At 51.3% G+C, this 17,586-nt stretch overlaps 1 protein-coding gene across 9 annotated transcripts in view; it reads right to left on the reverse strand.

The window, feature by feature from the left end:
• Positions 1-10,852, reverse strand: part of CDK20 (cyclin dependent kinase 20) — a 43,519-nt gene extending 32,667 nt beyond the window's left edge. For 3 of the 9 annotated variants that reach the window (XR_015722912.1, XR_015722913.1, XR_015722911.1), the window contains exons 1-8: positions 10,552-10,851; positions 9,995-10,108; positions 7,834-8,022; positions 7,485-7,606; positions 7,231-7,293; positions 5,793-5,916; positions 5,282-5,437; positions 3,649-4,174 (exon numbers count right to left, since the gene is read on the reverse strand). Coding sequence is in view for 5 of the 9 variants with exons in the window: in XM_045772328.2 (XP_045628284.1) it covers positions 3,977-4,174; positions 5,282-5,437; positions 5,793-5,916; positions 7,231-7,293; positions 7,485-7,606; positions 7,834-8,022; positions 9,995-10,108; positions 10,552-10,626 (1,041 nt within the window). In the remaining 4 variants the exon portion in view is untranslated. Of the gene's footprint in view, positions 1-1,814; positions 1,957-3,559; positions 4,175-5,281; positions 5,438-5,792; positions 5,917-7,230; positions 7,294-7,484; positions 7,607-7,833; positions 8,023-9,994; positions 10,109-10,551 lie in introns of those variants that run through there. The other 6 variants (XM_087858790.1, XM_045772325.2, XM_087858789.1 and 3 more) reach the window with 4 other exon arrangements.
• Between the last annotated feature and the right edge of the window lie 6,734 nt (positions 10,853-17,586).

Below are 17,586 nucleotides of genomic sequence, written 5' to 3' on the forward strand. Positions count from 1 at the left end.
CCAGCCTAGGCCAGCCTGATTCTGAAGCCCACACAGCTTCGGTGGGAACCACTGTAGAGCTGTCTGCGGTCCAGCTCCACTGAAGGCCCCATCCCAGAAACTGGCTTTCTGATCCATGGCAGAAGGAACCACCTTCCTCTGAGCCCAGGCCCCCACTTCCACAGCCTTTGGTCATCTGCTAGATCAAAGTTCCTCGGTATTTTTGGAAGGAACGTAATATTTGTATTTTGCCAAAATCAAGTCAGGTAAGAAGATTTATACATTTTCCTTTTCTATAACTCCCAGTTCAAAACCCAACTGAGAACTTATTTCCCAAATACAAAGTATAATGTGTAATATAACCTGAAAAATACTACCCACCTTTGAGGATCCCTCTGTTAGATCCTGCCCTTTATAGTGGCACCGTGAGGCAAAGATCATTGACCTCATCTTACCTAAGGGGGAAACTATGTCCCAGAAAAGCTGGTGCTATCCAATGGTATAAGTCACCCTCCTTTCAAACTCTGCCCCTGTAGTATCCCTAGTCTGCTGCCGGGAAAACAGCCAGGGATCCAATTCCAGCCCTGTATGGGACTACCTGGGTGATCCTCAGTTTCCTTACTGGTAAAAAAAAAGGGGATAAAAACGCGGGGTTTTACGTGACACATTTTAAATGAGTTATAAAATTCAAATAGAAGTCTGCGAAAAAAATCTGCTATTGATCCTTCTATAAAATGATACGATAATGTGTGAAAATTAATAAGGAAAACCTCAGGAGACCAGCAGTGGGGGACTCTTCAGACCACAGCACTTGTCAAGTGCAGACCCCATAGGAAAAGATGCACATTGCAAATTGATACTAGTTTGACTACTACTTTACCATCCCAGAGGGAGTAAGATTTCCTGCCCCAGCAACAGCCCAGCCTAAGAGAGGCCACTACACTTCCAGCTCCCAGCTCCTCCAGGGGACCTTTAGCTTACAACAGCCTTCACAACACTTCTATATAAGAAGCCTCCTGGCCTTTGTTTTCTGGACTATGGTTTTACTGTAAGCTGCTTGTCCCAAACTGCAATTCTCTGCTATTCCCAAATAAACACATTTTTGGTGGCAAAATAACTGGCGGTTTCATTTTTAAGGTCAACAAATGCATTTTAGGTTACTTAACAAAGCTCATATACTCAGCAAGTATTTACAGAGGGTACACTAAACGCCAAGAAATTCACTGGCTGCTAGAGACACATGACGCAAAACACAGACAACCTTGATCTGGATAATGAATCTCGGTAAGGGGAAAAGCAGACGTTAAATAAATATGCTATACACTCAGTTAAATTGCGTGGAGCTCTAGGAAGAGCTCAGCGCAGCTGCACACGGGGCCCAGGTGCAAACCGATGCACTCAACAAGCCCAGGGCACGGACAGCCAGGCTGCAGGTGTGCGAGCGTCCTGGGCGCAGCGGGCGTGCCACTCAGGAAAATCTTGGCTTCCCAAGCAGGCCCCAGGAGAGAAATTCCAGAATTATCCAGAAGAGATGGGAGGAGCAAGGAAACCGGTGCTCAAGCCCATCTTAGCAGTGAAGCCTGATGGCAGGGCGCCCGCTGCAGGAGAACCAAGCAGCGTCTGAGCGTTGCCAGAGGCCGGCGGCTTGCAGCATTGCTCCCCAAAAAGCCGCCCAGATCACCACCCCCGGGGCCGCGAGCGCCCTCTGCCGACCACGGCATCAGGGCCGCCTGACACCGCCTCCCAAATGGGGAACCAAGCCCAGAGCGGGGCCAGCCGTGAGCACTCGGGGACCGTGAAGCCAGCCCTGCCTCCGCCCCGACCAAGCGCGCTACCTTGTCCACCTGTGCGGCGCAGAGCAGGTCTCGGGCCTCCAGGAAGGAGAAAACGTGGAGCAGCTCGTGCGGCCCAAGCCGAGGTTCCATCTCGCTCCGCCACCCCGGCCCCTCCCTCCCGCCACGCCTCCTACACGCTTCTGCGCCACTCGGCCAAGCCCCGCCCACCTCACCGCGCTTCCGCCCTGCAGGCCAAACCCCGCCTATCCCACCGCGCTTCCCTCACGCTTGCGTTAAGCTGACCAAACTCCGCCCATCCCACCGCCCTTCCGCTTCACTTGGCCAGGTCTCGCCCATCCCACCGCACTTCCGCCCCGCAGGCCAAACCCCGCCCATCCCACCGTGCTTCCGCCGCACTCAGCCAAACTCCGCCCATCCCATGGCAATTCCGCCCCACAGGCCAAACCCCGCCCACCCTGCCACGCTTCCGCTCCACTCAACCAAACCGCGGCCAACCCACCGCGCTTCCGCCCCTCAGACCAAGACCCGCCCCGACTACCGCGCTTCCGCCGTGCAGACTACGCCCACCCAGCCCGCACTGCTCCGGATCTTGAGTCAATCCTCTTCCAGCCATCCAGCATATGCAGTAGCCAGTCCGCCCCGCTTCTCCCCAACCTTCCGCTTGCCTCTGACCACCCCCTTGGCCCTCGCCCTGACCTCTACTCCTGCACTGACCCTCACGCCAGGGACCTTGAGGCGAGCACCTCCCCAGCCCCGGCCCTCACCCTTGCCAGTGACTGCCCTGTCCTGCATTTCGGCCCCACCGCTTACACTCTCTCAACCTGGCCTTTGACAAGGTCCTCTCCTTTACCAGGGTCCAGCCGCCCCTGGTCGTGACACTCACCCTTACCTTGACCCTGACCCTCCCCTCCAACCTCGCCCTGCTTCTAACCCTCAACCCTGCTATCATCTGCCATCTATCCTACCGAAACCCCTACCTTCACCTGACCCTGGCACCGTAACCCTCACAGTGAACCTCACCCTGGCCGTGACACCCAGCTTCACTCTGACCTTGACATTCAAAGTCAGGGTCAGTGGTCGAGCTGCGGGTACAGGCTGGAATTTATACGGAGCTCAGAGCTCCCAGAAGGTAGCCAGACTGCAGCTTAGAGTTGACAGGAGATGCGGCTGGAGAAACAGGCACACATCCCTCAAGTTTCTCTTGCTAAGTTTCTCTGCTCTGTTTTTAATTCTTCCTGAACTAAGGCTGCACTGTCCCAATTGTTGAGCCCTATGCTAAGTCTTAGGTCTAACAGAGTGAGTCCTTCCCTCCTTTTTCTCCTCTTCTGCCTAAACCCTTTTATTTTGATACAAACTGTAGAAACAGCTTATCAAATCTTACTAGACAACGAACAAGGGCTGATTGGGCTTGTATTTGGATTTACTAAATTAAGACATGAGTTCCAGGAATGCCTATCTCCTTACTTGCTCTTTATCTAAGGAGGGGATACGTCTGGTCCTGGCTCAACCTTATCCTGAAGGTAGAGATGTTGGTAAACCAGCTTAAACCTGATAGGTGCCCAACCTGAGCCATCCCTGGGCTTAACTCCTGCCACCTCACCTCCAAATGAGAGCACTGTATGAAACCCTCAGGACCAGAGTAGCCATGAATGGGGCCACTTCCCTGAATAGGGAAGCAGGGGAAGAAGGGGCCATGAACTGATGCCACCTCGGCCACTTCCCTAAATAGGAAGGGAAGAGGGGCAGACATCAGGCAGAACTACCTGGGCTTTTCATAATAAATCTTGAAACTGAACTAGCTTTTAATGCCTCTGAAAACAAAACCAAAACAAACCTGCCCTCCCACCTGTGTTTCAGTGTGAGGACATCTTACCCTCTGCACTCCCCTAGACGGCTCTCCCAGGACCGTCCCTGACTGGGAAGGCAGAGCCTGGAGAACCAGCACCATGGCAGGCACAGCCCCGGAGCCCACTGTCTCCCTCTGATGGGTAGGTCAGCAGCACGCAGAACGGAAGCCGACAGTGCGAGCTGCAGGTCTCCTCTGCTGGAGCTGGACATCCTCATCAACTGGCTGGGAGCAGGACCAGGCATGGAGTGGACTGAGTGTGGCTGGGTAGAGGCCATGGGAGGTCGAGTCAGGCTATGCAGAACAAGAAGCCTGGGGACTCTGGGGAGCAGGACAACAGGGCTGGCCCAGCGTCTCAGCCCTCTGGAATGAAGGGCCGAATCAGCTCCGGGTTCAACAGTGACTCTTCGAGAGGCCGGTCCACGTGGAAGTCATGGACATGGGGGGGCCCTGGGTGGGCCTTGGGGGCAGGTCCCCCTGGGCGCTGGGGAATCGGCAGCTCCGAGGGGTGGGCAGGCAGGGGAGCCGTGAAGAAGTACTGGTGCAGGAGGGCCTGGGGGCAGCAAGCAAGGGAAAGCAGAAGGAAATCAGTCACCTCCCCGTCCCCGCCTCAGCTCTCTTCCCTGTGAGGGAGGACCTGAGCACTGCCCTCCTGAGGCTCGCTCCCACAGCATCTCTGAGTGTTCACCATCTGAACACTGTTCCGGAGGCTGGCAGAACAAAGAACCTGCCCTCGTGACGTCTTCCACGAGTCAGGGGTGCGGGTGACCAACAAGATAAAGGAAGATACAGGGTGCATCACATGACTAGGGCTGTGGAAGAGACAGCAAGGGGGTGAGGGATGCTGGAGAGGCTGAAGGCCTGCAAAGCGATGCTCGAGCAGAGAGGTGCACGGGTGAGGCCCAAGGACATGCAGTGCACCTGGAGCCCAAGGGGGAATGAGCAAAGGGGCAGGAGCTGGCAGGGCCAAGGAGGTGATGGCCCCAAGTGTGTGACACCCGTTGGCCCCTAGGACCTGGGCTTCTGCTCTGAGAGGGGGTCACAGGAGAGCCCTGCAGGGGGTTTTAGGCGGCTTGCCAGGTGGAGGACACACTGAATGGGCAGAAGCAGGCAATGGCGGGGTGGGGTAGTGTGCAGGGGCTACCAGACTGCAGGAAGCGGTCGGATGGCCTTGGCCCACTTTAGAGGAGCCGATGACGTGAGAACTCACCAGGGGCCATGCCAGTGCTGAGGGTGGGAAGGGAACGGCAGCCATGAGGCTGGGGACACAGGTATACCCAAGGCAGAGGCCCTGGCACTACTGGCCATCAGCCCATGGTCCTCCCCCTCCTTCCCTGCCACACAACCCACCCTTCTGGGTCCCCCTTGCCAGACCTCTGCTCATCATTTCTCTCATGCTTAAACCTGCACTCCCCCAAAGTCAGTCCCAACACCCCACCCTCAGGGCCCAGGATGATAGCGGGAGTTTATCATGCAGAGTGAGTATCTGTTGAAGGGATGAGGGATAACACAGATGCACTCTTCTGCAAGGTAGGCATGGGCCCCCGGACCTGCCTGTGACCCCTGGGCTCTGGTTCCAACCCATCACAGTCCTGAGGGGCTTCAACCTCGGGATTGCGGGTCCTGAGTGAGGGGTATCAGGGAAAGTGGGTCACCGTACCTGGGAGGCTGAGATGCGCTGGCGCGGAGGGTAGAGGAGGAACTGCCCCAGCAGGTCCAAGGCTTGAGGAGACGCGTCGGGCAGCACCTCCTCCAGGGGCACGGGCGCCTGCTCCTTGAAGGAGATCTTGTTGTAGTCGGGCAGCTCTGTGATCTCCTAGAACCACTGTCATTAGTTCTTGCTCGCTATGGCCCACCTGCTCACTCTCACCCGCGGCTCCCGCTCCTGCTGTCACTCCTGAAATCCCACATCCCCTCCCTGACTCAGGTACCTGTGCCATACCCAGCTTGGTGAGAAGTGCAAGTGTGCTGGGAGAGAAGGGACAGGACCTAGCCTCAGGCATCCAGCAGGACAGAAAGGGAGAAGCCCCCGAGGGAGGCCAGGACAGTGGTATGGGTGGTCAAGGAGGCATGGGGCCATGAGGAAAAGGTGCAGGAAAGGGTGGTCCTGGCTACTGAGGGGAAGGGAGGACACCTGCCCCCACCCCTCCCCACTGGGAACCCTTGCAAACCGGCCAGACTTGAGGGCTGGGGGTGCCCAAGATTCGAAGCACACAGCAAAGCTGTTCGATATCGTTCTCCCCAGGAAAGAGAGGGGATCCGTTCAGCAATTCCCCCAGGATGCAGCCCACAGCCCTGTGGATACAGACCCAAAGAGCTCAGAGATCTCACACCAGGACACACATCTCCCCCCACCAGCTCTGTCATCTCACACCAGGACACAGATCTCCCGACGCCAGCTCTGTCGCCTGTCACCTCACACAAGGACACAGATCTCCCCACACCAGCTCTGTCACCTCACACAAGGACACAGGATCTCCCACCACCAGCTCTGCCACCTCACACCAGGACACAGATCTGCCCACGTCAGCTCTGTCACCTCACACAAGGACATAGATCTCCCCCCACCAGCTCTGTCATCTCACACCAGGACACAGATCTGCCACGTCAGCTCTGTCACCTATCACCTCACACAAGGACACAGGATCTCCCACCACCAGCTCTGCCACCTCACACCAGGACACAGATCTGCCACGTCAGCTCTGTCACCTCACACGAGGACATAGATCTCCCCACACCAGCTCCGTTGCCTCACACCAGACACACATCTCCTACCACCAGCTCTGCCACTTCACACCAGGACACAGGTCTCCCCCCATCATCTCTGTCACCTCACACTGGGACCCAGATCTCCCTAACCCCAGTTCTATCACCTCACACTATAGACAAAGATCTCCTGCCACCAGCTCCATCACCTCACGCTAAGGACACAGATCTTCCCACATAGCACCCACACCTCATACTGGGGCCAAGGAACCACAAACAGCACAGATGCTTCATATCTAGGAATACAGACTCGTAAACAAAGACCACAAGCCTAGAACACAGAACATATCCCCCTACTAAACAGCTCACTGGCCTCAACCCTAGAAAACACAGTGACACCCTCACTAGTTCTGAGACTTCTCAGAGCCTCAATTTCTGGGACACACAGCCACCACCTTACACTCCTCGCCTTCCGGGGCAGACCTCCAGAACAGCCCCTACATCTCAAGCTCTTGAGCTTGTGCAAATCATCCTACCCCAAATAAAGGCTTCGAGCCTTCACACGCAGGGACCCAGGCCTCTGGATAGCTCACCTCCTGGGATATATGCAACCCCTATACACTCATGTAGATGATCCATACGCCTTGAGCCTCACACCACCTCCCCCACTCCAGCCCGGAAGCTTCCCACTCTGATCACACCTAATCCCCACCCAGCTCAAAAATGTCGTAGAGAGGAAAACTGACACCAAACTCCTCAGACAGCCCAACCAGGGAAGACACCCCCAAGGCAACCTATAGTTCACAGAAGACACCCCCAAATAGCTTAGCAACCCCAAAGCCCAGGAGAAAAAGGTGACTCCATAACCCACCTTCCCCCACGCCCAGCCCACAGGAGCCTCACCACAGGTCAACGCCCTGGTCATACTGGCGAGCGCCGTACAGGAGCTCAGGGGCTCGGTACCACCTGTGAGGAGGAGGGCGGGAAGTCACAACCAGGTCGCTGGTCTGCCAGAAGGCGGCCTGAATAGGTCACCCCAGCCCCACATCAGACCCACAACCAATGTCTGAATTGAAGGTTCAGAAGCACCTCATCCCCAGTGAGAAGGATGGGGCCCGTCCATTGCCAAGCCCTGCCTGGGAACTGGCCTTCCCTACCTGGTGGCCACCTGGTGTGTGTAGAGGCGGCTGCCATCTGGGGAAAACACCCGGGCCAGGCCAAAGTCCGCTATCTTGAGCTGGCCTGAGGCACTGATGAGCAGATTGGCCGGTTTCAGGTCCTGAGAGCACCAAAGGAAGCATCAGTTCCTCCAGATCCCCCAGAGGACCTTGGGACGTGAGCTTGGAAGGCTAAGCACATGGGTCAGCCCAGGCCCCCACCCTCTCCAGGGCCACTTACTCTGTGGTGTGGCCACACCACAGGTCCTATTCTCTCTGACCCCCTCTGACCACGCCTTCTTCAAGGGCTGGCCCCGCAGGTCCCGCCACAGCCCATGCAGAGACTGACCCGATGCACGATGTTGTTGGCATGGCAGAATGCGACACCCTTGAGCAGCATCTGCAGGTAGCTCTTGACCTGTGCCTGGACCAGTGGCCTCTGGGCGTGGCGCACCACCTCAGCCAGATCTGACAGCATGAACTCGAAGGCCAGCACAAAGCCTGCGCCGTGCGGGAACACGGCCTTCAGCTGCACCACCTGCGGGGCAGGCATCCCGTCACCCCTGGACCCACATTGCTCAGACCGTCTCTGGGACCCCCAGCCCTTGCCCTGACAGAGGACAAGGCAGGCAGAGGTGATGCGAGATCTGAGCTCAGAAAGGAGTTCTGAGCTCTCTATTGGCTCCCCTCTCTGGAGAGAAGGCAGGTCCCCATCTAACACCGCACTCACACTCAGGGAAAAGGAGGTCTAAGGAAGGTCACCTACGGCAGGAACTGGGAAATCACCTGGGGGGCAACCCTCTCTCTCTCACACACACAGCACAGGTCTCCTCTGGTTTCCTCTAGGGCCATGAAACCCCAGCATCAGGAGACACATCACATATACTTCCTGAGGGCCCACGGGTCACAGGGACTAGGCAGCACAGCAGTGAGCAGGAGCAAGGCCTGGCAGGTCCTAATGACTTTAAGGAGCTCACAGCACAGGGACACACACACCTAACACATGAGAAAGCAAACCGCCAGGGTGTGTCCAGGTTCTGAGGACAGAGAATAAAACGGGTGGGGTCAGTAACGCAGGGATGTGGGAAGGAGCTGAGGGCCGAGGGACCACAAGCACAAAGACCCAACGTGGGAACAGGTAGGAGGCTGGGGGGTCGAGAGCATGTAGGATCCTCTAGGGGAAGGACATTTGCTCGGTTCTGTGGCCTGGACGGTGTCACAGGAGACACTTCAGAAGTTATGTGAAATGAATGAAGAGAGGGGCTGGAGTTCTCTGTGTGAAGAAAAGCCAGTGGGTTTTTCAAGCGAGGAAGTGGATTCCATCCACACTTGTTGACAGTGGGGAGAGGAGCACAGTGAGGAAGCGGCTGCACTGGCTCCGGTAAGATTGGAAGGTGGCGAGGGCTCAACTCCGGAGGGTTTTACGGTTGAACACTCTGGGCTGCCGACTCGAGCTGAGGGGCCCTGTCACCCGCCTTCTTACGGGCCCTCCACCTCTCTCGCACGTGGGCTGTCTGCACGTCCCTGGACTGCCCTCAAAAAAATGCAAACAGACTTCTTGCTGGTTTTCAGACTTTGAAGGTAGCACACGATCATTGCACAGATCACACACATTCAGATAATACACAGAATTACAAAACAAACAACAGAAGAAACAGCCTATCACCTACAATCAACCTTACAGTACATTCTGTCAGACTTTACAACAGTTATGGCGTGTACTAACACATATTCTCATATATATATACACACACGTTTTCGTACAAAACTAGGATGACAAGTTTTTAGATGTGTTTTATAAACAGTTTTACAACATGCTTTTGTCATATATCCAATGTATCATAGAAAACTCCAGAGGATAACAGACAAGCAGGAGCACGACACAAATGTCACTCCCCAGGGATGAGAGAAAGCATGGTGAAGAGCAATGAGGCTGGGGGTGTATGTCTCTCTCCCCGTGTGCCCATAGCACCTCCAGTCCCATCACAGACGAACCAGGCCATGTGGGCCCTGCCTTCTCTGTGCATCTCCCCTACTGCACTTAAGTTATCAGAAGCTGGTTCGGGGCCCATGCCCAGCACAGGGTAGGGCCTACGGGTGGACCCCAGGTTAGAACATCTGGACTCCTCAATCAGACCCCAGCCAAAGCCTCCACGGACCAGCTGCGTGCCCACAGCTGGTGGACGAGCCTCCTCCCCTGGCCCGAGAAGAACGGGAGATCCTGAAACTGGCCTTGCAGAGCAGCAACTCAGAATGACAACGAACCTAACACAGTTAACCCAGCCTGTGGAACAAAACAGAACTCAACAGAGGCAGTTATCATCATCATTACAAATCACCAAATGTTTGATGAAAAGAAGTCAGTGAATAAATGAATGAATTATGAGTACAGGAAGAAATAAGGGGGTAAGAGGGAATGGGTGCAGAATGACTTAAGTGGGGGCCAAGGTGGATAAGACAGGAGTAAGGGAGGGGTGCAGGAGGAGCACAGGGAGCCCAGACCAACTCACGTGCTGATTGTCCTCGATCTCCTGCAGGGCCTTGATCTCCCGCAGGGCCTGGTTGGGGATGCCATCCTCCAGGCGCCGCAGGGCCACCTTCTTGAGCGCCACGATCTCTCCAGTCTGCGGGACACAACGCTGACACTGCCACCCATCCCAGGGTGGGGAAGGGCGTGCGCCTCGGGACAGGTGTCATGTGGGGGGTCGCAGAGGCCCAAGGCCCTTGGGGGAGTGGGAAGCGCCCCCACCCCGTTCTGGAGGGAAATCAGATCTAGCCTGGGACCCAGCTGCTGCGGCGCTGCGCGAACAGCTCCCAGACTTTGACGCCACGCTCCTCGGGGCACTCGCGGGACGACTGCGGTGGCATCGCGGGTGGCTGGGCAGCTGACCGCAACCTGGACGGCACCCCCTGAAGGGGGCCGAAGTGGTGGGCGCACACCACGTAGCGGGGCGGCTGGCGCAGCGGTGCAGACGTGGGGCGGGAAAACGGGGGGGGTGTGTGTCTCGGCCAGGAACTGCTGGAAGCTGAGCGGTCAGGCCTGCGCGCCGCACCGCGCCCGGCTCACCTCCACGTGCTTGGCCTTGAAGACGATGCCGTGCGCGCCCTCTCCGATGCGGCCCAGGATGCAGTACTGGTCCATGCCTGCGCCCCCGCGGGCCCCGCCCCTCCCCGCTGGCCCCACGCGGCTGCCTAGCAACGAGCTGCCTCCCGGCGCCGGCAGCTGCGGACGGCGTCCGGGCCTCGTCTATGCCTTCGCCTGTTTCCCGCGGCCAGGCCGCAGCCCACTATATTCGGGGGAAGCCATAGCGCGCGGAGGGCGCAATGGCTCCCAGTAGCCCCTCCCCGCACCCCATACATCACGTGACCAGCGACGCCGGGGCACGCAGCGGGGGGCGGAGCCGCCGCGCCTGGGGGTGGGGCTTCGCGGCCAGGGGGGCGGGACGGGGCCGCGCGGTCGCGATAGGAAGGCATCGCAGGTGGGGGCGGGGCTACGCGTCTGGGGCGGGGGCTCCTGGCGACAGGGCGGGGCCTCCTGGAGAGGCGGGGCCAGCTCCGTCCCACCAGGCCAGGATCCTCACCCGTAGCTGGTCATGCCAGCTTCAAGGACACTCTGGGGCCAGTGATGATGGGAGCCTGGCCTAGGGCCAAGTTGTGGAAGGAACGTGGGTGGGGCCTCCCTTCTGGAAGGTCAGCTGGCAACGCGTAGAGACATCTTTTAAAAAGTTCGAACTCTGACCAGAAAGTCCACGTCTAAGGCTTCTCATGAGGTAACATTTGAAGGAATTTGCATGAGTGATTCTGAAGAAGTCCATACCATCAAAGGATGTGGACAAAAAACACAAGTTGCTCTTAAACCCCTGAAAAGATGCTCAGTCTCACACACAAGATAAATGCAAAATAATCTACAGTTTTCCACCTATCAAATGACTAATGATCCCAGATCTAATCCATTAGCCAGGCTGTGGGAAAACAGGAGCTCTTATACATTGCTGGTGGGAGTGTAACTTGGCAATGTTGGTAAGTTACAGATACATATCCTTGGACTCAGCAAGGCCACTTCTAGAAATTCCCCAGCAGATATACTGCACACATGTGAGAACACGTGACGTGTGCAAAGTTACTCATCGCAGCACCGAGTGAACAGCAAAAAACTGGAAACACCACGGATGTCCATCAGTAGGAGACCGCCTAAATGGTGGCACACTCATCCAGTGGAGTATGTGGCCTGATGCTTTTTTACGTGCAGTCATAAGAAGCCTTCTAAGATACATTGTTTAGTTAAAAAGGCAAGATGCAGAACAGAGCATACAGTGTGCCCCTAGCTGTGTAAGGAAAAGAAAAAAACCTAACTAATACCTGTTCATCCATTACAAGGTATCTGTAAAGATACTCAAGATTTCATAATTGCAGTGACCTGGTGGAGGGACTGCAAGGACTGGGGACAGGGTAGGAGGTAAACTTTTCACTCTTTGTATTCTTGGAGTTTTGAACTGTATCGTTTATTAATTTTTCAAAAAGGTAAGTATTTTCTGGCTCAGAAGTTCCACCTTTGTTTTAAAAATTGCAGAAGAATGCCTTGATGTCCAAACAAAGATATTCACCCTGTTTGATGATAGCAGAGGCCAGAAAATAACCCAAATATCCCATGGAAGAATGGGTAGATAAGTTATGAGAGTGCTTTAGAATGGACTATTTTGTAGCTATTAAAAATGGTGAGGAAATGGATGTGGCATGGGAAAAGGATGGTCTTCAAAAACTAGTACTGGGTCATTTGAAAGGTCATATGAGGAAAAAATGTATATTGACCCAAACCTCACACCATACACAAAAACTGATCCCAGATGGACTGCAGAACTAAATACTGAAGGTAAACAATGAAGTTTTGGAAGAAAACAGAATGTCTTAATGACTTTGGGTTAGGTAAGATTTTTCTTAAAGAAGTTATGGAAAGCACTAAAAGGGAAATTGAAAGCCCTAACATGAGAAATTGGACTTTATCAATAGTAAGAGCATCTGTCCTTCAAAAGATACCACTAAAGAGTGAAAAGGAAAGCCACGGAAAGGGAGAAGATGCCGAAATACATATATATGACCAAGGCTCCTATCTAGAACTTATAAAGAATTCATAAAAAATAAGTAAGAAGCAGACAAACTTACCAGAAAAATGGGCAAAACCTGGAGTAGGCACTTCACAAAAGGCAATACCCAAATAGCCAATAAATACTTGACAAGGTCTGTGCTAACTTCACTAGTCACCAGGAAATTTCAAATTAAAACAATTTTACTGGGATGCCAGGTGGCTCAGTCGGTTGAACATCCGACTCTTAATTTCAGCTCAGGTCATGATCTCAGGGTTGTGGGACTGAGCCCTGCATCAGGCTCCGTGCTCAGCAGGGAGTCTGCTTGTCCCTCTCCCTCCCCTCACTCGTGCTCTCTCTCTAAAATAAATAAATAGGGGCACCTGGGTGGCTCAGTTGTTAAGCATCTGCCTTCGGCTCAGGGCATGATCCACGGTCCTGGGATCGAGCCCCACATCGGGCTCCCTGCTCCACTGGGAGCCTGCTTCTTCCTCTCCCACTCCCCCTGCTTGTGTTCCCTCTCTTGCTGGCTGTCTCTCTGTCAAATAAATAAAATCTTTTAAAAAATTAAAAAATAAAATAAATACATAAAATCTAAAAACTCCGAATTTTACTGTAACCACCCAGAATCACTTAAATGAGAAAGACAGACAATACCAAATGCTGGTGAAGACGTCGAGCAGCCAGAACTCTCATACACTGCTGATGTGAGAGCAAGTCCATACAGCCACTTTAAACAGTTTCATACTATCTTTTCAAACTCATGTGGAGATTTTTACATATTTATAGATGGATGGATAGATACATACGTACATACACATATGTAATCTAGTAATTCCACCCCTAGGAATTAAACTTGGCAGAAGTGCATATAGGTATGTTCCCAAAGGACATACAGGTTCATAGCAGCACTCTTTAATAGCCCAACCTGGGAACAACCCAAATGTCCACAGTAGAATGGATAAATAAACTGTGAATATTTACCCAGTGGAGTTCTACAGAGTGATGAGAATGAACGAAGCATCACCACTGGCAACAACATGGATGAATCATAAACACCATGTTGAGCCTAAGAAGCTAGACACAAAAGCATGTGAAATGGTGGACCCACTGTGGAAAACAGCATGGTGGTTCCTCAAAAATTAAAAACAGAATTGCCATATGATCTAGAAAATCTACTTTTGGGTATATATATCCAAAAGAACTGAAAGTGGGATCCTGAAGAGATATTTGTACACCTATTTTTATATTAGCATTATTTACAATGGCCAAAAGGAGAAAGCAACCCAGGTGTCCATCAACAGATGAATAGATTTTAGAATGTGGTATATATGTACAATAGAATATTATTTATCCTTAAAAAGGGAGGAAATTCTGACACATGTTACAGCATGCATGGACCTTGAGTACATTATGCTAAGTGAAATAAGCCAGTCATGAAAAGACAAACACTGTAGGATTCCACTTACATGTGGTATTAGAATAGTCAAATTCATAGAAATAGAAAGTGGACTGGTCAGTGCTAGGGGCTAAAGGGAATGGGGTGAAGGAAATAGGGAGCTATTGTTTAATGGGTACAGCATTTCAATTTTACCAAATGAAAAGTTCTGGATATTGGTTGACCAACAATATAAATATACTTAACACTACTGAACTGTGCACTTAAAAATGGTTCAAAAAACAAAATAAATGATTCAGATGGTAAACTGTATTTGTTTTCCCCACAATGCAATTTTTAAAAAAGATTTTACTTATTTATTTGAGAGTAAGAGAGGGGAGAGAACAAGTGGGGAAGAGGCAGGCAGAGGGAGAAGCAGACTCCCCACTGAGCAGGGAGCCGGATGCGGGGCTCGAGCCCAGGACCCTGGGATCATGACCTGAGCCGAAGGCAGATGCTTAACCGACTGAGCCACCCAGGCGCCCCCACAATGAAATTTTTTTTTTTAGTGCTTTTATTTTATTATTATTTTTTTAATAATGATTTTTTATTATATTATGTTAGTCACCATACAGTACATCCCCGGTTTTCGATGTAAGGCTCGATGGTTCATTAGTTGTGTATAACACCCAGTGCACCATGCAATATGTGCCCTCCTTACTACCCATCACCGGTCTATCCCATTCCCCCACCCCCCTCCCCTCTGTAGCCCTCGGTTTGTTTCTCATAGTCCATAGTCTCTCATGTTTCATTCCCCCTTCTGATTACCCCCCCTTTCTTTATCCCTTTCTTCCCCTACTGATCATTCTAGTTCTTATGTTCCATAGATGAGAGAAATCATATGATAGTTGTCTTTCTCTGCTTGACTTATTTCACTAAGCATTATCTCCTCCAGTGCCATCCATGTTGTAGCAAATGTTGAGAACTCGTTCTTTCTGATTGCTGAGTAATATTCCATTGTATATATGGACCACAACTTCTTAATCCAGTCATCTGTTGAAGGGCATCTCGGCTCCTTCCACCATTTAGCTATTGTGGACATTACTGCTATGAACATTGGGGTGCATATGGCCCTTCTCTTCACTACGTCTGTATCTTTGGGGTAAACACCCAGTAGTGCAATGGCTGGATCATAGGGTAGCTCAATTTTTAACTTTTTAAGGGACCTCCACACTGTTTTCCAGAGTGGCTGTACCAACTTGCATTCCCACCAACAATGTAGGAGGGATCCCCTTTCTCCACATCCTCTCCAACAATTGTTGTTTCTTGCCTTGTCTATTTTTGCCATTCTAACTGGCGTAAGGTGGTATCTCAGTGTGGTTTTGATTTGAATACAATGAAATTTTTTTTAATTAAAAATCTAAAAAGAAATGAAGGGAGTGGGCACGTGGGTGTCTCAGTTGGTTACACACCTACCTTTCCATTATCCCCAATCTGTTTATTTATTCAATCATTTATTTATATTACTGTGGACATAGTAATGGCTAAGGTCATGGTCCAAGGTCCTGGGATCGAGCCCCACATTGGGCTCCCTGCTCATCACGGAGTCTGCTCCTGTCTCTCCCTCTGCCTCCCCTCTCATGCTCTCTCTCTCTCAAATGAATAAATAAAATCTTGAAAATAAGGAAGAAAGAAAGAAAGAAAGAAAGAAAGAAAGAAAGAAAGAAAGAAAGAAAAAAAGAAAGGAATGGAATATGAGGGACCTGTAGGACAATAATAGTGCTTCTAACATTTAGGAGAGGAGAAAGAGCACAGGGATGAAAAAAATATTAGAATAAATAATGACAGAAAACTTCACAAATATTGGGGGAGAGATTTTAGAAGCTGAGTGAACCCCAAACAGAATTAACTCAAAGAGATCCATGCCCAGAAACATCATAATCAAATTTCCGGACACTAAAGGGAAAAGAAGAACACTTGAAAGCATCCATAGGGAGATAATACATTGCCCACAGAGCACAAAGTCTCCAGTGGCTGTGATTTCTCACCAGAAGTCATGGAGGCCAGAGAAGTGGCACGGCGTTTTTCAGGTGCTAAGAGAAGAATTCCATATCCAGGGAGAAAATCCATCAGAAATGAAAGGGAAATGAAGACGTTCTCAAAGGAAGGAGAACAGAGATTTTGTTGTTAGCAGACCTCACCTAGAGGAATTGCTAAAGGAAGTCCTTGAGACAGAAGGGAGATGATAACAGAAGAAAGCAGGGAATGCTGGGAGTGAAAAAGAGGAGTAGAACAGGTTAATATTTGGTGAATATGATAGGTTATTCTTCTTTACTTGGGTTTTAAAAATTGTTTGATATTTGTTTTTTTAAAAAGACTTTATTTATTTATTTGAGAGAAAGACAAAGAGAGCACAAGCAGGGGGAGAGGCAGAGGGAGAGGGAGAAGCAGACCCCCCACTGAGCTGGAGCCTGATGTGGGGTTCGATTCCAGGACCTGGAGATCACGACCTGAGCCAAAGGCAGACACTTAACCATCTAAGCCACCCAAATTGTTTGATATTGGAAAGAAAAACGTAGCATTGTTTGAAGTGGTTCTTAAAGTAGTCACAGACAATACTGAAAATGGAAAGTAAAAATCTGCTTCAGAAAAAAGTGCACAGGAGCCAACCGAAAGAGCTCCCCACAGCCAACGCTGAAACGGTTCGACCAATGAAATAAATAATGTAGTACTGGATTATAGCCCCAGGTATAAAGTAAATGTCCATGGGTTCACAGTAATATAAATAAATGATTGAGTAAATAAACAGATGGGGGATAATGGAAAGTATCTTATGCAGGAGAAAATAATTTATGTAGATGCTCTGATCTCAGGAGGTACGCATGACTCCCCTAGTGCGGGTGGTACATTGTGTCTTCCTGGCAGAGGACAGTATGGAAAGGGAGTACAAGGACTATGCAGGGGAGACACCTGACAGGAGACCATCTCAGCCAGGAGATCAAGGTCAACATCACTAGTGATAAGTTGTGCTGACGGTACGTATCACAGATACGTGGAAAGACTAGAACTTTCCTCTGTGGTCTCCACCCGCCAACCCCCGCAATCCCATGACCTCCATCTAACCATGAGAAAAACACCAGGAAAAGACGAACTTGGGGGCAATCTACAAAAATACTTGACTAACACTCCTCGAAACTGTCAAGATCATCAAAATAAGAAAAGTCTGAGAAACTGTCAGAGCTGAGAAGAGCCTAAAGAGATTAACAACTAAAACTGGGTATCTTGGATGGAAACCTGGAAGAGAAAAAACACATTAGGTTAAAACCAGGGATGTACCATAATATAATAAAAAAACATTAAAAAAAATAATAAATAAATAAAACTAAGGAAATCTGATGGGGCGCCTGGGTGGCTCAGTCGTTAAGCATCTGCCTTTGGCCCAGGGCGTGATCCCAGGGCTCTGGGATCAAGCCCCACATTGAGCCCCGCATCAGGCTCCCTGCTCCGCTGGGAGCCTGCTTCTTCCTCTCTCACTCCCCCTGCTTGTGTTCCCTCTCTCGCTGGCTGTGTCTCTCTCTGTCAAATAAATAAATAAAATCTTAAAAAAAAACCAAAACTAAGGAAATCTGAATAAAATATGGAC

The sequence above is a fragment of the Ursus americanus genome, chromosome 34, assembly GCF_024610735.1.
Source record: "Ursus americanus isolate L20-20 chromosome 34, mUrsAme1.1.p, whole genome shotgun sequence".
Classification (NCBI taxonomy): Eukaryota; Metazoa; Chordata; class Mammalia; order Carnivora; family Ursidae; genus Ursus; species Ursus americanus.